We start from the raw sequence: 24,285 nt of genomic DNA, 5'->3' as shown, positions 1-24,285 counted from the left end.
GTGCTTTCCTGCTTACTTGGGCACCTGCTCCCACAGCCCCAGGTGGAGCCTCCATCAGCCACAGGGAATCTGGTAGTTGTGGTAGTGGAGCCTGGTGTAGCTCCTGCATGAGTTGGAACACTTGTTTCTACCACAGGCATAGTGGTGGTACCACCCCTGAGGCCCAGGGCACTCCCTCCAGCCCAAGCCATGACACTGACCAGATGCTGGGTGCAGCTGGGTGCTGAGATAATGGGTCCCTAGGGGGTGCAGCCTTAGGGTAGTGATCCACAAGGTCAGGGAGCTGCATGGCTTTGTCCCTGTGCGTGGGGCTGTCCACGTGTGGCACTGTCACCCCTTACACCCTTGCCCCAGCAGGGCCACAGGGGAGGAGCAAGGACCAGGCACAAAGTCTTCCTGGCAGACTGACCCCTTTTCTGGGAGTGCCTGTGGCACCTGCTGCTGCATTCAAAGCTCCTGCCACAGTGCTTGGGGCAGTGCCAGCCCTGACCCAGCTCAGCTCTGCCCACAGACTGGGCCTCCCTGAGCAGCATCACAGTGCTGCACTGCAGAAGGAGACAGTTGGAACCTGCTGGAATATCAAGAATGGATTTATTTAAAAAGTGACAATCACGTAATTCATCTCATGAAGAGCTCTGCAGCACTGGCAGCCTGGTCTCGGCCCCTGCGCTCGCCGGGAGCACGTGGAGTGTGTAACGAGTGGCAGGGAGGCAGCAGCCACAGGGTCCCAGCCCTGACCCAGCCAAGAGGGGATAGAGACAAACAGCTCTGAGAGCAGTAAGGAAGGTAGTAGGTAGCTGAGGAGGTACATCCCAGCCTGTGGTGCAGAGCTGCTGAGTCAGGCAGGGATGGGCCTCTTGGAGGATGCATGGTTAGAAAAAATACAAAACCAAGGTCTCTAGAAAATGTTGATTCTTGCACAATAGAAAATAGATCTACCTGATTTTGGAAAGAAATTTGGTTTTTAACGTCTAGTGCTGATTGTTCCCCCACAGTGCGGGAGGGCAGTGCCTTTGGCTGCACACATGCTTGGGGGCTGGTGTGCCTGGAAATCCCAGGAGAAGGCCGGATGTGGGCCGAGGTCAGGCCTTCTTCACATCATTGTGGTGCTCTCGCCGCAGTGCTCGGGGCAGCTTGGGGTTGATGAAGAATCCTTTCAAGAACAAGTCTCGGACAAAATAGGGCAGGTAGCGGTGTATGAAATACATGATCCCAAGGCCCTGCCCTGGGTAGTAGCGCACGGCTGGGTTGGCAGCCAGAAGCCCGTCTGTGATGCTGTTCACCACCGCGCTGAGATCCTCCACTGCCACCTTCATGAACTGGATGAACTGCTGGTTGATCTCCTCCACATAGTCCTCGCCGTAGGCCTGCAGCAGCTCCTGGGGCAGACTGGCTAACAGCTGCTGCTTCTGCAGGTTCCAGAAGGCAGGGTCACACGTTGTCCCTGCAAGGACACAGTCGCTGTGAGCTGTGTGGGCCCTCCACTCCAGCGCCCTTGCCATGGGTGCTAGCAGCCCCAGTCACCCTCCAGCCTCACAGGCAGGTCCTGCTGAGACCCTGGCAAAGATCTGCCACAAGGAAAGCATGGTAGTAGCACCATAATGGCTCATGATACCTTGGGACTGGACCACAGGTCTTGGACCCTGCCTGCAGTGGGGATGCTGCTACCATAAATGTGACTGAGCTGCTTTGACAAGCCTTGTGGTACATGATCTGCTGGCAGGACTTGATCCTGACCCTCTTTCCAATCCACCAGAGCCCAACGACCACAGGATAGCCACTGTCCCCAGGGACGTGGCTGGAGATGCTCAGAAGCTGCATGCTTGCACCACCCACTGCTCATCCCCTTGCTCCATCTTCTGCCTCCCTGGGATACCTGTCTTTTGCCCATGGGCACAGGCAGGGGGTGGGCACTGACCCTCCTACCTGTTTTGTAGTAGCCAGGCAGGATGAGGCTGACTTTGATGCCCCAGGGCTGGAGCTCGCTGCGGAAGGTGTCCATGAGCAGGCTGAGGGCTGCCTTCGAGGTCCCATAGGCTGCCAGGCAGGGGAAGGGCATGTCACCTGGCAAGAGTGAAAGGATGAGTGAGCCAGTACTCTGGCAGGCACAGAGGGGAGTGGGGGGAAGGGCAGGGCTAGCATAGGGCTGTGTTCCTGGCCCATGCTCAAGGAAACGGCTTAGGGTTCGTTTTGCTGAGAAAACAACTGAAATTAGCTGCAAATTAATGTTTTAATGTGGGGGGGGAAGTGGTGAGGGAAGAGGAAATTGATTTTGCCTCCCCATCCAGCTAAAGCTTGGGATTGTCATCCCCAATGGAGTATTAATGTGTTTTAATGGGCAAGAAAAGGGTGGGGGAGAGGAAGTCAGTTTTCCCACCCTGCCAGGGCTGTCATCCCCAGTGGAGGTGCATGGGCTTGGGTTGCCCATGGTGCCTGTGACTAGGCTGCCTGTCCTCAGCCCCCATGTCTCCCCATGTCTTGGTGCCTGCTGTGGGGTTCAGCAATGCTGCCAGCTCATCCTGATGCCAGTTGGCTGGGAAAATGGGAGTGCCTGGGGGATGGAAACTGCACCATTCCATGGGGATGGCTCGAGCCATGCCTGGGCTGGGGGTGCCAGGCATGCCACGCTGGAGGGAGGCTGCTCACCTGCAGGGCTGCTCACAGTGACAATGCGGCCACCGGCAGAGCGGAGCAGGGGCAGCAGCCCCTTGGTGAGCTCCAGGGAGCCGAAGAAGTTCACCTCCATGCAGGCGCGAAACTTGCCCAGTGGCGAGAGCTCGGCGTCAGCGATGGTGTCATTGAAGCCAGCGTTGTTCACCAGGCCCCAGAGCCCTGTGGAGATGGGGTACTCGAAGAGGTGACCTGAATGGGGAACCCTCACCCTGGGATTCCCAGCTGCTCCCCAGGCTAATGGGGGATCTGCAAGGGAATCGTGGTGTGCCCCGGGAAAAGCAGAGAGCTTGGCAGAGGCTGTTGACGCAGGAGCCTGCTGGGATGCAGCCCCCTGTGGGGGCACATGGAGGCTTGGCACTGCGGTGCTGGCTGCAGGCTGAGGTCCCAGGGAGTTCTGTGCTAAAGGCTCCTCCTACCTGTGCTGTTGGTGTGGGCCTGGATATGCTGCAGGACACGCTGGATGTCGTCTGGCTTGGTCAGGTCCATCTGCAGCAGCGTCAGCCTTGGCGAGCAGCTCCGGCGCAGCTCCTGAGCGCCGGGACTCTGCAGGTCCAGCACGCTGGCGAACACCCGAAAGCCCATGATGTCCAGGTGCCGGGCTGTCGCCTGCCCAAAGCCCGAGTCACATCCTGAAAGAGACCAGAGGAGTCTTGCAGTGGCCAGTGACAGCCACTGTCTGTCCACAGCCCCCAAAGACCCCCTAGCTCTGCCTCTCCAGCACCAAGGATCAACCCCAGGAACTAAACATCCACCCCAGCTTCAGTTTCCCTTGCCTGAGGACCACCTCGGCTCCGCGCCCTGCTGTAGCTCCTGATTCATGAGGATGTGACCTTGCCCTGGGGCATTCGCAGGTCACGGAGCTGCTGTTTTCTTTCTCTTGCGGGAGGAAGAAAACACTCCCTTTATCTGCAACCCCATCGCCCCGAGCGCCTCCCTGATTCAAGGTGCGGGTAAACCCGCAGGAACCAAGGCACCGGGACAGCCTAAAGCCCTGCAGCAATGCGGAGCCTCAAAATAGCCGCTAAAAGCTCCATCAAGCACCATTCTGAGCTGGCATAAGGCTCTGTGGGAGACTTTAGCCTCTTGCCGAATGCTTTTTGCCTCCCAGAAACAGTGGCCAAGAAGCAGAGCACCCCCACGTCTGGCTGGGGGATGAGGGGATTAAAAAGGGTGAGGGGAAAAAAAAAAGGCATTCCGGTCTGCTCCTGCCACCCTGCATCCTTCAAGGGAGCATCCAAACTGGATGAACCACTCGGGAGACTACTGGTGCTCCATGCCCGGTCCCAGCCTCATTGTCTCCATTTCGGCTCAAAAAGGGGCACCCCAGGTGACACTTTCACCTGCAAAGCCACCATCGGGGTGGCTGGGGGACAGCCCAGGCGGGAGCTGGCTGTTGCGGGGCGGTGACAAGGCCAGTGGCCAGGGTGGAGCGGCCGGGATGCAAACAAACAGCGGCAGCAAGGTACACGCTGTTCCCGGGGCCGATGGCAGTGCTGATAGCTCGGGGAGTCCGTGCTACGACCGCTGCCCAGTCACATTAACCATTAACAGGTGAGCGCTGCAGGGGCAGCCCCATGGCCCAGCACCCTCCTGTCTGGCACCTTTGGGTGCTCTTGACGCTCCTGAAAACGGACCCTGTGCGGCACCTGGACCTACGCTGGGATGGATGCAACAGGGGCACTGGGGACTGTCACACGTGAGATCCCAGCAGCCCTCCACCAGCCTTGCAGGGGGGAACAGAGACTGGCTGCTCAGCTCTTCCATACCCTCAGGATGGGATCATGCACTTTGAGCTCTTGGGGTGCCAGCTAAGCCATCAGCTCAGCCTCTCTGTCCCAGTCTCCAGCTCAGTTTTACATATTGCTGCGTCAGAAACCTATAGTTAAACACCTGGCCAGAGGCCAAAATGATAACAGAGCCCGGAGGTGCTCAGCTGGCAGGAAGGGGCTACAAGGACCTCCCTTTCCCGCACAACATCCGAGACATCACGGATGCATGCCAGGCTGGCTCAGCATCACCCCAGCATTATCCCTGGCATTGCCCCAGCGTCACCCCCAGCACCCCAGTCTGCAAGGAATGCTGAAGGTGCTGCCGGTGCAGCACATCCACCTCTTCCCTCCCCAGGAACAGCACATGCTGCCAAGCAGACAAACAGATAAGGTGCGTTTCACCTTTCCCAGCAGTGCAGGAGAAAACTGCAATAAAGATAAGGTTTAAAAATAAAAGTGCTCGTGGCCACAGCCTCACCGTGACGCAGCTGACATCAGAATTACCTGCATTGCTCCCATGCAGCCAGCAAGAAAAGCTTCCAGTCCAAACATGAAGCTTCCTATCACCACATAAGTCTCAAAACCCCAGGAAACATCCCAAAAAGTGGAGACAGGTTTGCTGGCTTCTTACAGGCAAGTCTGGCAAGGAGGGAGCAAACACGGCCATGTGCTGTCCAAGTCAGGCAGGGTTTGTTTTGCCTTAGAGGAGCGGGGCAGTCAGAGGGTTTGTTTCGGAAGTTCTAATTTATTCACACACATACCAAAAAAAAACTCCTGGGAGGCTGGCGGGAGGCCCAGGGCCAGGAGGGTGAGGATGCTCTGGTGTTATTTAAGGTCTCCGCCGCTGTTCAGCTTCCCATCCGCTGTGCTCAGGCATGGCCAAGAGTGCAGGGAGGGACAATGAACCCCCTGGGCCCATAACACGTGGCCCCAAAGCATGGCATCTTGCCCAGGACCATGTTCACTCCCCATGGCCACCAGCACATGAGCTGCTGGCCATGCTGGAGCTGGCGCAGGAGCCATTGCCGCTGGCTCGGCCCCGCCGGGAGTGCTGGAGCCGTCCAGTCTGTGCGGCCCCGACAAGGCTGGCGCTGGGCTCACCGCCCTCCCAGGATGCTGCATCACGAGGAGATGCCGGCGCCAGTTCCCCCCGCCCCAGCTCCCAGCTTGCCAACTGGTTTCGCAGTCGTGCTGGAGGGAGGGACATGGTCAGATCAAGCACGGCAGAAGCCCAGTGTAAGGAACGCAGCAGAGGAGAGCAGGTACCTTGAAGCCCCCCATCGCATCCCCACAGGTCCTGCGCCAGCAGACAGAGGCTTTTGCTGCAGCAGGAGCAGAGAAAAGCCTGAGTCTAGGTTGAAAAATTCTGCAGCCCTCTGCGGGCTCAGCAAGTCGGGACAAACTCCTGCACCCGGGGCCGGACGGCCTTTTGCCAGAGCAGCAGGTCAGCAGCAATTCCTCAGGACTTTGCAGAAGCTCCAGACACTTCAGTGGCTCCCCCAGGAGTGAGACACACAAGCCTCCACTGGAATTTTGGCATGAGAAGCCCCAGCTTACCTCGAGCAAGCAAAAAGGTTTGGCCTTCAGCATCATCATAAAGAGTGCCCTCCCACCCACTCAGGGAGGGCAAAGAGGACTGACCCCACAGCATTGTGCATCCACTGCCCAGAGCTGCTCCTCACTGGTGACAACAGAGCCACCGCCGGGGCTGAGCTGTGCAGCTCCCAGCCAGCCTGCACCGCTCGCTCGTGCTTCCTCACTGCCAGGAGCCAGCTGAAGCTGCAGTCCCGATTTGGTGTGGACACATTTCTTTAAGGTGAGTCAGGCATGGCACCCTCTGACATTTTGCTGTCTCAGGTATTCACCCTGCACCAGCACCAAGGCCACCACACAGAGACGTGCTCAAAATTAGTGCTACAGTTTGCTGATTGGAGCAGGGAGGAGCAATAACACAACTACAGCCTGGGAGCTGCCGAACCACAACCATGTGCCTGCCCCTGCCCCCACTGCTGGCACGGTATGTGATGGAAGGCTGGTGGCACAGGTCTGTGGTGCTCACCCCAACACAACCTAGGAGTGGCTTCCCTTACTAAGCTGTGAGCTGAGAATCCTCATCCATGAGCCATGAGCTGTGCAGCCTCATTCCGGAGCTGTGGAATTGCAAGCTGGGCATCTTAATCCCTGAGCTACAACCCAAGCATCTTCATCCCCAAACCATGGACTGTGTGCTTCCTCATCCTCAAGCCATGACCTGTGAATTCTCATCCCTGAACCACAAGTTATGCATCCTCATCCTGAGGCCATGACCTCTGCATCCTCATCCCTGAGCCATGCACAATGGGTGAGGACCAGCAGTGAGAAGCACAGCTTGGCTAAAGAATTCCCGTGTGGCTGCAAAACTGCCCAGAGCCTGGTGGATGCAGTGGCAGCTCCCTGGAGCTAGTCCCTCCACAGCCACTCCAGCTGAGGACCCTGGTGTGGAAGCTGAAGAGGGATTGCCCCAGTTGAGCACCCCTGTGATGGACAAGCTCCACCAGGGTCACCTTGGCAGCGTGGTCAGTCAGCAGCCCCAGACACCTGGCAGTGAGGCGGCTGGAGGATCCATCCCTTGAGGATACTCCATCTGCCATCGACTAGGAGCTTGCCAGCTGAGTTGGGCACTCAGAAGGGCATCACCTCCTCTCCAGCTCTGCAGGCCATTGCCTAGGTGCCCCCTGCTGCTCCCCAAATCCCAGGATATCACTCCCACCTCCCCACAGAGCTTTAGGGCTGTGTGTGCCACCACCCTGTCTGAGAGGCCTTGCCAAGATGGATCTGTCACCACTGTCACCAGGCTCAAGGACACCGGCAGCCGTGGGGTGGAGCTGGGGTGCCAAGGCCGGATGGATTAACATGCTGAGCCACTTGTTTCCATAGGCTCAAGCTCAAACCATGCTTGGGATGCCAAGCTAAACATGGCCTTTTGGCCCTGACACGATTCACTGCCACCTTGGATCCAGCTTCTCTGGGCATGGGATGGGATTTAGCCAGGCAGCACTGCAGGGAGGCTCAGCTGAGTGCCTGAACAGGCACTGATCCCAGCTCAGCTGTTCATCTCAGCTCCATTCTGGGAGCGTGGGCACCTCATGGATGTGGAAGCACAGGACAAGGTGGCATCAAGCCATGGGGATGGTGCCATCAGATGGGATGTCAGTCCTGCAGAGGAGCTCAGGGAGGAGATCCCTGCATAGTGCAGGTCCAGGTAGGATAAAATGCCCAGCAGAATCCTGTGTGGGCAGGGCAAGGCTCTGTGGCCCAAACCTTCCGGATGCTGCACACATTTGGAGCAAGGAGTGATAAAGGGGTGATGTCAGCCCTGGGCAAGAGGGAACAAATTCTTGGCAGGGCACAGAAGAGGGAGCAGAAGGCAAGAGCATCTGTCCCCACAGCAGCTGGGCCACCACAGCCACATGTCAGCCCCATCCTCCCCAGTCAGGCATCAGCCACCATCTGCCCACACCTGAGGTACTGCTGGCAGACTGGGGCCAGGAAGGGGGCACCCACAGCCCTCAATACATCACAGCCAGTAGCATTGCTGTCCAGAGGAAACACCACACCAGCCAGTGGCTCGCATGGCATGCCATGTCCCCACTCCCCACGGGAGCAGCCCTCACGCCCAGACACAGGCAGATGGGGCTGGGGTGGCAGCAGGCCCAGTGATGCTGCTGCTGGTCCTCAGCACCCGGGTTCAGGAAGCCACAAGCCTAATTACATTAAATTAAAGCCAGAAGATGCCTTTAGGGATGACCCAAATCCCATCCCCAAATCCCTAGCAAGTAGATAATCAAGCCCCTCACCCAAGCAGAGTGGGTGGGCATCCCTGCAAAGCCTCAGCCTCATCCTGAGCAGGACCTCTGCCAAGGGGGGCACACACTGCCCCTGCTCCTCGAGGACCCCCCTGCATGGCACAGTTGGCACAGGCAGCCGGAGGAAGATTGCTGATGACTCCCATAGCCCAGGATAGCCACATCCCTCCAACAGGTCCCATGGGTCAGACAAACTCAGCCCCACAGGGAGACCCATGACAGAAGGCAGAGCTGGGATTGCCCTTGCAAGGGGGTATATGGATGACCCACCCCTCCCTGTGCCGGGGACAATAGCCAGATGGTATGAATTACTATGGATTAGCCAAGTTCCTGGAGCCTCAGAGTCATCACTTCCACCCAGGAAGTTATCTCCCACTTAACAAAGAGAGGGGGGGGGAAATCTGATTTTCCGCCTAGACAACCAACACAACCAGGCAGAGATGATGAGGAGCCCCGAGGCTAGTGTGGATGCACCCACAGCTTCTGGATTAAAGCCCATTTCTCAGGAGCTTAACCAGTGCATCAGTATTGGGGACTCGATGGCACAAGAGCAGCTGGGCAATAAAAAAAGTGTCAGAGGCCACAGCCCTTCCCATCACTGTCACTAAAAGCCACCCAGACACCTTATCCTCCACCAAAGCTGTGAGCAGCAGATGCTGCTTGCAGCTGGTGGGGCTAATGAAGGCAGGAGCTTGTTAGTGCAGGACAGGAATGAGCCCAGCCACCTACCCCTATTCAAAGCCAGTGCCTGGTGGGATGCTCAGGGAGGTCAGGATCCAGGAGATAACCCAGCCCTGGCATGGCAGTGATGCTGCTGCCAGTGAGCAGCAACCCTGGGCTCACAAGCAGGTGTGGGGGAGGAAGTGCCACCTCCAGCATCACTGAGACACTTCGCAGAAAGAGAGCACAGGAATTTCCTAGAAGCAGCTGCTCACCGCACCCCTGGATGGCATCTTTTGGCAGCCGCTGTCTCCACCGAGGGGAGATCCTCTCCCCAAAGAGAGCAGTGAGACTCTCACAGTCAAGAATTTGAGCTCTCAGCAGGCAGGGATGAGTGAGAGAAGACAGCAGCACAGACATCGCCTGGCACAGGCTGTACATCAGAGCTAATCTGGGATGAATGGATGGATGTCCCTCTGAGATGTGGAAGTTGTGAAGAGCTGTGGCAATAATCGGGTTAATAATGCTCTTCAGAGGGAACACAGTGAACTGAGAACACAGAGCTGACAAGCCATGAAAGCCGTCCATCAGAAAGAACTGTCACTGGGAAGGACACCCATGGCCCAGGGACAGCTCGACCAGATCAGTGCCAATGGCAAGCCGGCACTGGTAACACATCCACTTGGGCTCTTGGAGAGGGAGAGGCTGGGTAGGAATCAGGCTGGGAAGCCAGAAAGCTCCACCAGCTATGTCTGGAATGTGACACTGAAGATGCTCCTGGGGAATAAAGTTGTAGCAGTAAAGCCATGGCTGGGGTGCCTGCTGGTGGGCAACTCTGGTCTGCAAAAGGACTCTCCAGGGACTCGCAGCAGGCTGGAGAACCTGCAGCCGAGCCCATATCCATCTCTCCTGTGTGCTAACAAGCAAGGAGAGGCATCAGGTCATGCCTAAGGTCTGCTACAGGCAGGGCTAATCCATCCACAGGCAGCTGAAAGGAAGACCAGCTCTTCTACGTGGACCACCATGAGTCATCACCACCCAGGGGTGTCTCAGGGAAGGTGTTTCTAACCAGGACAGCAAAGCACCACAAAAAGCCATGGCAAAGCCATGGCATGACCAGGAAAACCTCTAGCTGTATGGTGGGACAGGTCAGCCATGGGAGAGCCCTGTAAAGTGCTATCAAGGACAGGGTGCCAGTCCACCCACAGCACTGTGGGTAAGTCACAGGTGATGCCAGCAGGGACAAAACAATGGTAAGACAGTGCTGGCCAAGGCAGCACCCTCAGAGCAAGCCCAGGGGATCATGATGTTAACCACAATAAGGCTGTGGCAGTTTCAATGGAGCTCTACCAGTCCAGAGGTATTTTGGTGATGAGATTCTACTTTGCTTGTAAGGTGCCATCTCATCATTTTCCTTGTCACAAGAATAAACTCCCACCACATGCCACAATTCCAGGCAAGCAGGAAAAGTGCTGCAAGCCCTGCCCATCCCCACATCATGATGGTCTCTACAGCTGCACCAACTATTTTCTCTTGCAGCTTCCAGATCCGTGTGAAGCTGGGGACTTTTTTTTTTTTTTAGAAACAGAGCTAAACACTTGAGCAAACACCAACTGAGTTTCTGCCAAGACAGCTTTTGAAATACACTGAGCTGTTTAAGCCCCCAGGCACAGAGCTGTGCTTCATGATGACCTCTAGCCACACCAGTCCTTTCCACACACAGTTTAAGCTGTCCCCTCCTCACTCTTCACCTGCAGCTCTCACCAGCTCTTCAGAGTAAAAGTTTGAGTATCGTAAGACTACTTTGGTGCATTTTCCCCAAAATACATGAAGGTGGCCCTCCAGGCTGATGTGCTTGGACATAGTTGTGCTGACCTGGGCAATGCCAGGGCAGCACCCACATGTGCCCTTCAGCTTGGGCAGAGCCCGGCACAACAGCTGAAGGGCAAGGGTGAAATTCACCCTGGGATGGCTGCACACCCCAGGCTGGAGCTTGTCCCCACCTGGAAACCAGGACCCTGGAGAGGAACAAACATTGTTCACAGTGGGTACTCATAGCAGGGTGAGTCCCTGGTTATCCAGAGAAGCTGTGGACTCCCCATACCTGGAAGTGTTCAAGGCCAGGTTGGATGAGGCTTGCAGCAACGTGGTCTAGTGGAAGGTGTGCCTGCCCATGGCGGGGGGTTGGAATGAGATGGTCTTCAAAGTCTTTTCCAAACCAAACAATTCAGAGCTTCTATGATTCTGAGAGGCCAGATATTCAAAGCTGCCACAAGACATCAGGGCAGGTACCTGAGCTTTCCAGCCCATCCCTTCTCTCCATTCCCAGCCTGCCTGGGAGTCACTCGCCATCTGGCTCCATGAGGTCAACCACCCAGCAAGAGGAAGTGCTGCCGCAAAGCCTGTAAAGCCAAAAACTGCTTTTCAAGATTACAGCCTCAGAGCCAGCAAATCCCAGGACAGCATCGTGTGTGACAGGGAAGCCAGCTCCCAAGGGGGAAGCTGATAAAGCTCAGGGGCTGGCAGCTCTCCAGGGGAGAAGGAAGCAGAAGTGATATGTTGCACATGCAGGCACATAGAAACTGAGACACAAGAATGGGAGATGAAGGATGTACCACAGCAGCTGAGGGGAGCAGGGAAGGAGGTAACAGGCACATGCTGGGGAACTCAAAAATGAAAGGTCCTAAACTGTACCTGTAGCAACACACTGACAGCATGAAGGCAATTTTTCTGCTTTATCATTGAAAATTTGGGCATTTTCCACCTTATCATAGAACAGTTTAGGTTGGAAGGGACCTTAGATGTCATGCAGTTCCAACACCCCTGTCATAGTCAGGGACCCCTTCCACTAGCCCAGATTGCTCCAAGCCCCATCCAGCCTGGACTTGGAGGCTCCACAGCAGTATCTCAGATCTGAGATGACAGGAGGGACATCAGGAGGTAAAGAGGTACAAAAGCCCTGCAGCCTTTCCTCCTGGGGAAAAAAAAAAAAACCCCTCCAGCTGGAGTTTTAGACCAGCACTGAAAGAAGACTATAGGGAGAAGGCAAACGCCTGCCCAGATTTGATGGAAACACCTTGAAGAGCCCCCTGAAACAAAACCCTGGCTGGGCAAGTCCACCAACCCTGTGCTGTGCTCCCAGTAGTAAAAGCAGCAAACAGCTCTTCTGTAACCAGATCCTGGCTTGAGGGGAGCTAGACTCAACAGTGGGTAACCCAATCCCAGACCTCATTAAAGATGTGCTGCTCATTGGACTAGAGGGCAGCAACTGCCTACACTTCTCTCCCTCCGAAAGCATCCGTTCCCATCTGACAATCTCATTTCAGCAGGGAAGTCTTTGCTTTGTTGCTCTCATGTCCCCGCATAACCCCGAGGCTAATCAAGCCAGCTTGGGTTTCTCTACCAACTCCAGTCTCCCACAGTATGAAACCTCAATGCGTTTTTCCTCCTAATTAGCTGTGCTCATCATTTTTGGTTAACGGTGCTAAAAACTCCCACCTCAACAGGTCTGTGTCATTAGTAGGCTTCAAAAGTGCTTATTTTATAGATAAGTGAGAAAAAGCCGAGTGCATCTATCCACATGCCTGCGGTGAGCAGGGGTAGGTATCTATTTCTGAAGAAATCTCACGTGGGAAAGAATCCTAAATCCATGGAGGGCTGCTGACAAAGTGGGGGGAGAGCTTCAGCCCTGCAGATAGAGGCAGAGAAAGCAGCTTTCCTGCTCTGTTCCCAAAAGCCAGCAGCAAACCCTGTAACTAGAGTTAAATGTTGCTTTTTTTTTTTTTCTTCAAGTATACCAGGAATTGCTTGTACACCAGGGCTGGAGTTTGGGTGTTTGATTTTGGTGCTGTACCACCCCTCAGCTTGGAGGCAGCAGCTGCCTCTGCTGTTAATTTTTAATAGATTCTGAAAAAATCAGAGCAATTTCAGGGAATAAGCTGATTTTCAGCCTTCACTTAGAGAATCGCAGAATGGTTTGGGTTGGCAGGGACATGAAAGATCACCTAGTTCCAACCCCCCTGCACTTAGGCTGGGGAAAGATCCCAGGTACTCTGAGCTGGATCACTGGCTCCAGAAGCACCTATGGAGAGGTGCAGCACACTTGCACAAAGCATTTCTCATGGTGAGGCTGCTGGCAGGCTCAGCACCAAACACGGGCTGTGAGCATGCCATGCAGGTGCTCCAGCCACACTGTGGTGCAGAGGTGCCCATCTCAGAGGCAGCCCTGATGCTTTGACCCCTGACATTTCTCAGTTACCTTGTTTAGCTGGAAAATAGATCTAACACAACATCAAAGTCCAGATGAGAGCAATGCTGCTTTTTTACCACAAAAAGTGATTTACCTTCATGGCAGAAAGCAAGAGTCCGAACATCTGGATTGAATTACTCTGTCCTGCTGCAGCCAGCAGATGCTTCAACATCTGTGGAGTCCATGGGAAACACTGAAGCACCACAAGTTGCAAAGCCTCTGTTAACCTTGAATGTGATCTGAAGCTCTGACCCATTTCAGATTGTTAATGGGGCATGCGATTGTAACAAGAGCACTTCACCAGGAAAACCACACTTCCCCTGCAGCCAGGAAGGAGAAGAGGACAGGGCAGGTTTGGGGTCTGGGCAGCTTGACCTACCAGCCAATTTTACTCACAGAGATTTGTTAGAAGACAGACCAATCTGCAGGTGTTCCTGGCTTCATAGGCTGCACCAAGGAGGAGCAAGGATGCAAGAAACCCAAACTACTTCTATCAGGCAGCCATCCTGATGTTTGGGGTTATTGGAGAGCTAATTCAGGTACCACCATCATAGACAGAACAACAATTCACTATTTTCAACTTTTCAGCCAAGCTGAAGCGTGCAAACCGATACCTTGTAGCACAACTCCTGTCCTCCCTCTGCTCTGGCAAAGCCCTGCAGGCAGGCAGACTCTATGGACTGGTTTGCATTCCGTGCTTTCCAAGGATCTGCAGTAAGTCGGGCAATTGGCTACTGTCCAAAGAACCACCCCACACAGTCACACAGGGCAGAGCTACACAACAGCAAGAGGCTTGCACTTCTCCAGCTGCTCAGTGGACCCCCGGGATGCTCCTGGCTATCCCTCCACCACCTCCAGGCACACAGATGTGTTGGATGGTTTAAATGGACTCACTGAATTTCACAGGCATCTGCTAAGACCACAGGGACAAAAGGATGGTCCAGGTTCATGTCTAAACTGACCCAAACCTTGCCCAAAGCACTGCCAGCCTGAATCTGGAGAGGCCAAGAAATGGCATCTCATCACCTCCCTCCAAGACAGCTGTCACAGACCATTACCCCAGCCCAAGCTCCAGAGTCTGGACTGCTTTTTATATCAGTTCCCAGTGGGAAGAGGTACAGGATACAACACCCCTTTTCTGCTCACACAACTCTGAGGAGTTCAGTGGCCCTAAGATCACCCAGCAGTGCTGTTTCACATTTGGGAAGGGGTATGCACACACAAACCAGCCATTTGATGTTCAGAGCAAGCAGCTCCCAGTGAGCCACTGGCACCACTGGCCCACAGGTGCCAACCAGCAGCAACCAGCAGCACCCTGGGGTGCCCTGTCACACACCATGGTGAGGGATGCCAGATACTGGCTGCCTTGCAGCTTCTCCATGCTGGATCAGGCTTCAATCAGGCAGCTGCCCATAGCCAGCCTGCCCACACCACAGGCGTGTTGGGGTCCCTGTGGTTTTCCAAGTTTGGCCAAAGGCTGTGCCAGGCATGGGCTCATCTTCAAGGCAAGGGCAGGCTCAGGACAGCAAACCAAGGGAGGCATGGTGGAGATGGCTGCTGTTTCCCTCCCAGCCCAGGCCAAGCAGCTGATCTCTGCTCCCCTCCTCACCCCCACCATCCTCCTGGGGCTGACCTCTCCCAGCCCCCAGCTGCACAGGAGGGCATTCTCCTCCTCCCTGAAAACAGCTGTGACATCCCCTAGGAAGACAGGATTAACGCTTTCCTCACCCTCTGCCCCCAGCCAGGCTGCATTCACTAGAGCCATACTCCTGGAAATGATGGACCATTGGGATGCAGAACAAAAGCCTCAAGGTCACAGCCCCAGACAAACACAGCACTGCAGGGACTAGTGACCACTTACTCTGCTAGCCCAGGGGATGCATCATGGGAAAGCACAGCATGCCTTGTTCCCTGCTAGCAGCAGGCAGCTGCCCATCCCTACTCCAGCCAAACCCCAGTCCCCTGTGCAACAGCCGAAATGCAAACCTGCAACAGATGGGAAACACCACAACTTTCCAGTCCCTGCTGCTACCACAGGGTCAGCAGCTTCACTCTGCAGCAGCTACACAGCTGCTCTGCTATTTTCCCACTGAGCTGCAGAGTTAGTTTTCCTTCGATCCCTCCCATAACTAAGTTTTATTTAGCCAGTGATGTCCGGACCAGCACATGGGGCTGGAGCATCACATGCAGAGCTCAACTTAGGGTTGTTCCCAGGGAGAGTGGGCAGCTGGAAGAGCTGAAACTCATCACCTGGGAGATAAAACAGCACTGCAGACACCTTCCCTTGCCCCAGACAAGCATCACTGAACCTGCTGCAGGATTATGACAGCAGTCAAGATATGTATACAAGGAAGTGATGCCCAAAGCATTTCAGGCTGAGACCTGCACTGCTTTATAGGGAGGGAGGGGACTTCTTGCCATTTATCAGTTGACCAGCAAGGACCAGCACAACGCACAGTGTGGCAGAAGCTCTGTCCCCGACCTCACACACCTTCACTGAGGAACAGCATCCCCAGGCATCCAAACCCCATGCTGCTCACTCTGCCGGGCTTTGTTTCCCATTGGCAAGAGGAGGAAAGCCAGGCTGCCTTTCTCCCAGAGCTGATCCTTTCCGGCTGCTCCCACAGGAGACACCAGCAGCTACTCAATACCTAGTTGCCAGGAGGTGTCTGGAATTAATCCGTAAAAGAATCAGGCTAATTACTATGCAAATACTCAAGTGAGGGATGCCATCCCCAGCAGAACAGCCCTTGCATCTGCCCCTTGGCAGGCACTTGCTGGAGCAGCAGGATGGAAACGCCGATCCCGCACCGCAGGCTGCACCTCCAACCTGTAAAACCACAAAGTATTTACAGCCAAGAGCAAACACATGAGAGCTGCAGAGGTGCCACCTCAACGCACTGGGGCAAGAACACCTTGTTCCAATCACTGACTCACTAATTATACAGGCAATGCCAGAGAGCCAGGGCTGCCAGAGCTGGTGTGCCACAGGGCACCTGTGAGCGCATGGCTGTCAGACATGTCCTCCCCGGGCAGCCCTGCCCTGCTGCGGCTTTGACCTTCACTCAGTTGAATCATTCATTCATCTGCTGCCTTGCTTCTCTGCTCTTCCTCCTTCAGAGATGATTCTCTGCACTTCCCACTGGTGCCACAGAACCCTTCAAGCTGGAAGGGGGACCAAGGTCTTAATTTTCTAGGAAGCCCGCAAACTGCCTTCTCCAACTTCAGAGCCTCCAAGCACAGCACAGATATTCCCACCAGGATGCAGGCTCCTGTCCTTGGGAGCACTGCCAAGGTCATACCCACAAGTTTCCCTTCCCTCTGCATCCATGCGGAGCCAGCAGCACCTTCCAGGCACGCCTGAAGCAAAAATCACCTCAGCTCCAGCACTTCCTCCTCACCCTCTCCACTGCCATTGCCTCACAGCAAAGCACTGCTGAGCCCAGCTCTCATCCTCCAGTTCCACTGACAGGAGGAAGGAGTAAGAAAACCATGTATATACCAAGATATCATAAAGAGCTTCAGCCACCAAGCCAGAGCTGTGCAAAACTTGGGAGCACAGCACACTCCCTGAGGAGCAACCTTCCCCATGGAGGAGCTCTGGGCCAGGCAGCCCAAAGAGGAGGCAGACAGCAGCTGGGCAACTGTCCCAATTTCCCAAGGATACCCACACAGTACAGGACCTTGTCGCCAGCAGCTCCCTGGACAGCACTCTGGATGAAGCAGTGATGCTCAGCCCTGGGTAGCCAGCTCTGTTGTAGCCTCTAGAGGTACCATGAGAACCTTTCCAAGAACAAGTACAACTCCAGAGGAGAGGAAGGGAAGGGGAGAAGAGGAGAGGGAAGCCCTTTGGCCAGCTGATGGGTTCGCAAGCCACCGCTCCAGCTCTGTCCCATCTAATCTCGGGACTTGCAGGGGAAGCAGCTCTCAGCATCGTGCTACAACTAGTGGTCAACACTCGAGGGGCCAGTGCAACTCCCTGCTTCGGGAGGCAGACACAGCCTGGCCGGTTCTGCTTGGATGTGGAAGAGGATGAGGGATGCGCTGGCAGCGGTGGTTGGTCCCCAGCGGGACCCCACTGACAGAAGCGTCCCGGTGCCTGCGGGACGCCCCACTCCACTCCCCGCCGAGCCCAGGCGGTGCCGTCGGGGCGTCGAGGCCGTGGCCCCGCACTCACCTGTGACAAGGACGGCTCTGCCCGCCACCGGCAGCAGCCCGCGGGGCGCCGCCCGCCACAGCAGCAGCCCGGCGGCGGCGGCGGCCAGGGCCAGCCCCAGGGGCAGCGGCAGCCAGGCGCGGCACAGGCTCTGCAGCGCGGCCAGCAGCGCCAGCGGCAGCACCAGCCCCCGGCCCAGCGGCGGCCCCAGCCCCCGGCCCGGCCCCGGCGCCCGCCGCGCCGCCCGCAGCGCCAGGCTGCCGGCCAGCGCCGCCCACAGCGCGCCATGCGCCCAGCGCTCCAGCCCCGGCTCCATCCCGGTCCCGATCCCGGGCCCGGCACGGCCCCGCCGCTGCCGCTCGCCCGCCCCGCCGCGCCCGTTTATACCCGCCCGGCGGGGGAGCGGGGCGGGGCGGGACCGGCCGCCGCCAATGGGAGACGGGCGGGACGGGAGCGCCGGGCACCAGGAGCCGCCGGGGCACCGGGAGCCGCGGGCGCTGGGACCGGCACCGGCGGCCGGGGAGGGGGAAAGGCGGAAAGGCGGAGCACTTTGATACCCACAGCTCGGCACGGCACGGCTCGGCTCGGCTCCGCTCGGCTCGGTGTGGCTTGGCGCGGTACTGCGCAGCACGGCTCGGGACATCGTGCTGCCTGTGTAGGCACGGTTCGGCTCGGCTCGGCACGGTTTGGCTTGGCTCAGTCCTGCTCACGATATTGTGCTGCCTGGGTAGGTGCATTCAGTGTTGCTTAGTCTGGCATGGCTCAGCTCAGCTCTGCTCGGGACATGATGCCACCCAGGTAGACACAGATCAGCTCAGCTCGGGGCATTTTGCCAGCTCAGGAGACACAGCTCATCTCTGTTCAGCACAGCTTAGTTCAGCTCAGCCCTACTCAGGACACTGTGCCACCTAAGTAGGCACAATTCAGCTTGGCACAGCTCAGTCCAGTACAGCTCAGGACATCATGCCACCTCGATATGCGCAGCTCACCTCGGCTCAGCATGGCTCAGGATATGATGCTACCCAGACAGGCACAGCTCAGCTCAGCAAAGATCAGGACATGATGATGTGCCAGGTAGTCACAGTTCACCTTGGTTTGGCTCGGCTCGGCTCGGCTCGGCTCGGCTTGGCTTGGCTCGGCTGAGCTCAGGACATTGTGCCACCTCTGTAGCCACGATTCAGCTCAGCTTGGCACTGCTCAGCATGGGACATGATGCCACCCAGTTAAGGCACAGCTCATCTTGGCACAGCTTGGCTTGGTTCAGCTCAGCTCAGCTGAGCCCTGCTCAGTACATTGTGGCACCTCAGTAGGCGTGATTCAGCTTGGCACAGCTCGGCTCAGCTCAGTGCAGAGCATTGTGCCACCTAGATAGGTGCAATTAATCTCAGCTCAGCTTGGTTGAACACAGCTCAGGACAGCTCGAGACACCCAGGTAGGCACAGCTCAGTTCGGCTTGGCTTAGCACAGCTTGGGACATCATGCCATGTACAGCATGGTCCAGCTCATCTTGGTACAGCTTAGGACAGAACACCACCTAGGCAAGCACAGCTCAGCTTGGCATGGCTTGGCTCGGCTCGGCTCAGCATGTCTTGAGACATCATGCTACCTAAATAGGCACGGCTTAACTCAGCAGAGATTGGCATAGCTCAGCATGACTCAGCTCAGCACAGCTTAGAACATCATGCAACTAAGTAGGCATAGCTCAGCTTGACTCAGCTCAGCTCGGCTCAGCTCAGCTTGTCACAGCTCAGCTTGACACAGCTCAGCTCGTCTCAGTCCAGCATGGCTTAACTTGGTTCAGTATGGCTTGAGATGTTGCAGCACCTACGGCACAGCTCGGCTCAGCTTTGTTCTTTGTTCAGCACAACCTGGGACATCGTGCCAACTAGGTAAGCACAGTTTAGCTCAGCTTGGTTCAATTCAGCTCAGCTCAACTTGGTTTGGCCCGGCACAGCTTGGCTTGGTGTCTCTCCAGGCAGAGCTTCCTGGCAGGAAGTGGCATTGCATCCAGGGTGGCTTAGCACAAAGGAGGCTTAGCACAAGGGAGGCTGCCCAAGCCAGAACTAGTGCCACCAGCACCCATGCTCCACTGGGATGTGGGGAACACAGGGCATGGCCACTACCAGGACCCTGATCAAAACCCCTTGATCATGTCTCCCTTCACAGGGTGGTGCCCTCAGACCCTGCTGGGGAAGCACTATTCGGGCACTGGGACACCTGGGTCCTAGTGCCTTGGCCAGCCAATCTCAGTTCCTCCGTGCCCACAGCCAGCAGATGAGGTGTGAATCTTTCCCAGCTATTCCATGTGACTTGGCGCCAGTGACTCCAGTTGTATCCCAATCCATTTCTCAGCACCCGGAGCTGGCAGCACTCTGCCACTCACCTACCTGGTGTTGTTCTGGGGCTGCAGCTGGGTGAGCCATGCTGGAAGGTCAGGTCCTGGCTTGCCCCAGCGAAGCTTGGGGAAGCCCTGCTATGCAGCGCTGGGTGCCAGGTCCATGCCACCTCCAGCAGCTGCTGGCAGGAGCTCCCTGCACCACCTGGCTGGGGGGCAAAGTCCTCTCTTTCCCAGGTTAATTACACAGGGTAATTGCTGCCGCTGGGCTCGCTTTATTAAGCACCTGCTTTAATATTTCACCAAGTCTCCGTACTCGGTGATCCTTCGTGCGTCCCTGCCGTGGGCCTGACCCTCAGCACTCCGCATGGGCTCTCACGTGCCAGCATCAACACTGCTCTCCCTTCCTGGTGGAGCCGGGCTCTGCCAGCTGTGCTGCCATCAGCATCGGCTGCCCCACCAGACCCCGCGAGCCCTGTCATGGTGGTGGCACATGCCAAGGATGCCTGTGCCAGCCTTATTGGAAACAGCCTCCCTGTTACTGGCAGAAAAATGCATTTCATCAGCGGGGATGGCAATGGCAGTGCTGCAGAAGTACAGCGTCAAACAGGCTGGAGTGGTTTGGCTGGGGTGTGGTGGTGTCACCCAGCTGAGTTCGAAGTGCTCAAGGGAATGTTGGGAATGCCAGCAAGGTAGAGGAGGAGGAGGGATGCTCCCAACAGCATGGCCGCGGGCTCTTCCACAGGAATCTGCTTGCTTGTGGCCCTGGGCTACTGACCTCAGTGAGAACAATAGAGGTGGCCACAAGGCAGAGCCTCAGGGAACTTGGGCTCTGAAGAGGACCCAGTTAAACCTCATCACACATCACTTCACTGGGGCTTGAAAAATCCTGTTGGAGAAAGATTGTTTTCCATGAGACACCATCCCTCGCTGCCCTGGCTGAGCAGGAGGTGCTGGGGCATGCAAAGGAGCAAGATCAGGGATATGGTGCTTTGCAGGGACAGCCAGAATGTGAAGTCAGTACTCATGGCAGTGTTTCACAGAGGGTAGATGTAGCCATTCCCAAATTGCGACGTTAATTCCCACAACTCCTTGAGAGCTGGGTTGGATGTCCATCCATCCATCCATCCATCCATCCATCCATCCATCCATCCATCCATCCATCCATCCATCCCTTTCAGATCTCCTCACACGTGGTCTCAGGATGCCCTTCTTGTGGGACAGCTCAAGATGGGTTTGTAGATAGCCATGGTGCTCTTTTTCACACCAGTCAGGGTTTTCCATGGGTGCTTTCACCACATGTCCAGTGTGGTGGGGCTGGACCAGCCAGCACCATTTTCTGGCTCTGGCCATTCCCCAGCTTTCTTCCAAAAGAGGCTGGTGTGTGGTCAGAGTAACTTTGGTGGCTATTCCCTTGAAGACAGTGCCTGGCCTTGTTCATCTGCCCACTGCCCAACCCCGAGGGTGCCTCCCAGCCGCGCCGTGCTGTTGGGAAACACCAGTGATAGCCCCATTACCTTTTGACCTACTTGAGCTCTTCCGTACCCGTTCTGCTAATTACAGCTCACCTTTTACAGGGGAAGCGGGGCTGGTTCAACCACAGCCACCTCCCACACCCTTCCTGGGGCTGCTCAAGCAGGTCCCCAGGAGGGGGGACACACACACACTGCATCTTCCTAGGGCTCCACTTGCCCTAGGCTGTTCCTCCAGCTCCTGGAGCCTCCCATGACTAACAGGTTTTGAGATAATTGTTCCACTCCCTAATCTGATCTGTAGAAGATTCATGACATTGTTTTCAAAGTGCCATAAGCCATTTCCAGGGGCTCTAAGCCCATGAGGGTTGTGATTCATCCACATGCTGCTGCCACAGGTACTTAATCTTCTTCAAAACAGCAAGTCCTTCTTCCAAGGCTATTATCTCCTCAGGAAACACCACCCAGGCGAGCGCCTAACAGGGCATTTTTGCCTGTTCAGTACTGATGGATATTTGTGCCAGTTCTTGCTTCCTCACACATGCCATGAGGTACAGTTCTTCCTTGGGAGCAGTTGTCTCAGGAGAAGGAACCATGGGGCTGAAGCTTCCTTCAATGTCACTTGAGGGCTGAGTACCCACTGTGGACTGTCTAACCTACAGAAAAGGGGATGCTGGACTAAAGCCCAGGGGGCTTTTCTCTTTGTCTCCCACACAGTGTCCTCAAAGAGCACTTGAGGGTTCATGCCTCACATGGAAGATGTGAGACACTGGAGCCCATTGGTGTCTGGGGCTGCAGACAGTTCAGGGGTGACAAAGGCTGTTGCATCACCTGGAATTAACTCTCATTTTGACCCAAAGCATCTTGCAGAGGACAGTGACTGATTACTCCTGGTACCAAATATTTGTGTCCTGCTACTGAACTTGTGCAGTTCTCTTGGTTCTGGTTGAACTTTGCTACTGTAGTGGGAACTGTGTTAATGTAGCTTTCTTCTCTAGGGAGTGCAGATCCACAGGTGGCTGTGATTCAGCTAAGCCAAGTCAGCTCCAGGAAGCCTTTACTGCACCCAACAACATCCCTGTGATCCTTTCCCACACCTAAGGCATAGGAAACTGAGACTAAAAAAGCCCAGCCTGGAGCCACTTCCCATGGCATGGCCAACCTGAGCCACAGCCTCCATGGAACCACCTTAGCTCCTTGTTCTAGGATATTCTTCCTCTTCTTCCCCAGCTTTTTTTTTTTCCATTCCATGTTTCCAATTTAATTGTCCAAGGACTTTTTTTGGTATTTTCTGATGTTTTGAAGCTGTAAATCACGGGTGACCATTGGTGCCCATTGTCTGCTGCATCTGATGCCATGTTGGTGGAATCAGCTTGAGCCTCAGCCTTTAGTCGTCCATCTGTAGGGGGTTTTCACACATCACAGCGAGATGGTGGGCACAGCCCAAACCTCTTCCCAGTGGCTGGGCAAGACCTCCTTGCTCCTGGGGTGTTGCGGCTAGAGCAGCTCCTTTGGGGAGTATCAGGGCTGCTCCCCAGGACAGCCTTGCTGGCAGCATGGAGCATCCAGCCAAGCACTGACCCTGGGTCTGGCTCTTTCCAAACCCCTTTGTCTTCGGAACATTCCTGCCTCTGACTTGTTTTTTCAGGTTTTGCACGATCCCCAGGTATTTACAAAACACAACTCCGTTTCCAGCCACATTCATGGCTTTGGAACAGGTTTAACCTTGTGCCCTGGTGAAGACCTTGTGTCACTGTGCCTGCACAGCCTTTGCCAGCCAGGCTTTCTGCACCATGGCTCCCAAATCAGCTGCTTTTGGGACCTCACTCCTTCGGTGTGGCTATGAAACATTGGTGATACTCTGAAGTGACTCCAGCTCCATTAATGCCTAGTGTTCACCTGGGGCATGTGTGGTACCCGTGCCAGGCTTGCTTTGCCAGCCCAACGTCAGCCTCCCATCTCCCATCTCTTCCATGCCCATCACAGAGTCTGCACCTCAACATGGTGGTGATGGGGATAGGAGGAAATGTGTCTCCCCCTTGGGCATAAGACAGATGCTGGGGAAGCCGACTGGGCCATGCTCCAGGTGACATCCTGCTCCCTCTGCTCCTAGGGAAGAGAGCAGTAGGTCACAGCAGCTGTGACCTGGTTCCCATCCCACGCCTGCATCCTGCTGGGGAAGCTGGTTGCAGAACGGAGCATGTTGTCAGCTTGAAGTTGCTTAAGAGGGTTGAGGCCAGGAAGTAGAGTAGGAATCCTCCATCTGAGGCAGGAGGAGGAATTTTGGTGGGGGGGTAGATGATCATAATGCTTCTGGAAGGTGGCCAGGGTGCACCAGTGCTTGCAAGAAGTGCTCTGGATGGCTCTGACCTGGGAAGAGAAGTGGGATTGTGCTGTGACTGGTGGGAATTGTGCTTCCCACACAAGGTGGTGGCTCTTCATGGCAGCCACGAGGCCAGGACCATGGGGAATTCCCCACCTTGAGCTTCGTGGTGTTAGTGGGGACATGCCCATGTAGCATGAAGCTGGAGCCAACCTCAGAGTATGGCAGCAAACAGGACCCTGCTCTGAAACAGTGCCATGGAAAAGATGGAATAGGGAAGGCAGTGGGCATATTCTATCACAGTAAGGGTGGAAGTTACAGAAGAGGGTAAATGCAACATAAAGTGGAGCCAGGCTCGTTCCTGCTGTCTCCTGCTCCTCCCCACTGCCTGGAAGGGGGCCAGGGCAGGATGGGGCCAGGGACAAGCCCTGGAGACACAGCTGATCATAGGCGACAGGAGCCTGTCCCCGCCAGCCAGACAAACAGCCAGGACCAAGGACGCAGCTGTCATTTAGCAGGAGACATGAAAGGGGCAGGATGTGTCGCTGGATAGGGGGAGCAGGGTGCAGCCCCACCAGATGCCAGGCAGGGGAGGACTACAAACCGAAGGCCAGCAGCGAGTGCCTGCAGAGCGGCGGGACGCGAGGCATCCTTTCGGGACATGAAGCGTCTTTTAGGATGGCCTCACCATGCGTGTGGCCGCCGTGCCCCCTCGTGGCAGCAAGACACAGCTCCTGGTCCCGGGCTGGCATGGGCAGGGGCCACGCAGGGATGGAGGCAGGGATGGAGATGGAGGAAGGAAT

General features: G+C 55.9%; 1 protein-coding gene across 1 annotated transcript; it reads right to left on the bottom strand.

Moving 5' to 3' along the window:
* Positions 1–572: 572 nt before the first annotated feature.
* Positions 573–17,699, bottom strand: HSD11B2 (hydroxysteroid 11-beta dehydrogenase 2). The gene is made up of 5 exons (XM_085071662.1): positions 17,374–17,699; positions 3,090–3,302; positions 2,647–2,832; positions 1,927–2,064; positions 573–1,444 (listed from the first exon to the last, which is right to left on the bottom strand). Exons 1-5 carry the CDS (start codon positions 17,666–17,668, stop codon positions 1,083–1,085), a joined length of 1,194 nt encoding a protein of 397 aa, XP_084927788.1. The 5' UTR covers positions 17,669–17,699; the 3' UTR covers positions 573–1,082.
* Between the last annotated feature and the right edge of the window lie 6,586 nt (positions 17,700–24,285).

This window comes from Lichenostomus cassidix, chromosome 11 (genome assembly GCF_008360975.1).
Source record: "Lichenostomus cassidix isolate B80296 chromosome 11, HeHo_3.0, whole genome shotgun sequence".
Taxonomy (NCBI): Eukaryota; Metazoa; Chordata; class Aves; order Passeriformes; family Meliphagidae; genus Lichenostomus; species Lichenostomus cassidix.
Note: the sequence above shows the minus strand (reverse complement) of the source record. Positions and strands in the feature narration are given on the sequence as shown.

Bases quoted from the DNA above. Each gene is read 5' to 3' on its own strand.
- HSD11B2 (XM_085071662.1), bottom strand. From the start codon at position 17,668: ATGGAGCCGGGGCTGGAGCGCTGGGCGCATGGCGCGCTGTGGGCGGCG. The intron at 2,833-3,089 runs GTAGGAGGAGCC...CCATCTCCACAG, and splicing joins GGCCCACACCAACAGCACAG to GGCTCTGGGGCCTGGTGAAC. The intron at 2,065-2,646 runs GTGAGCAGCCTC...CACTCTTGCCAG, and splicing joins CACTGTGAGCAGCCCTGCAG to GTGACATGCCCTTCCCCTGC.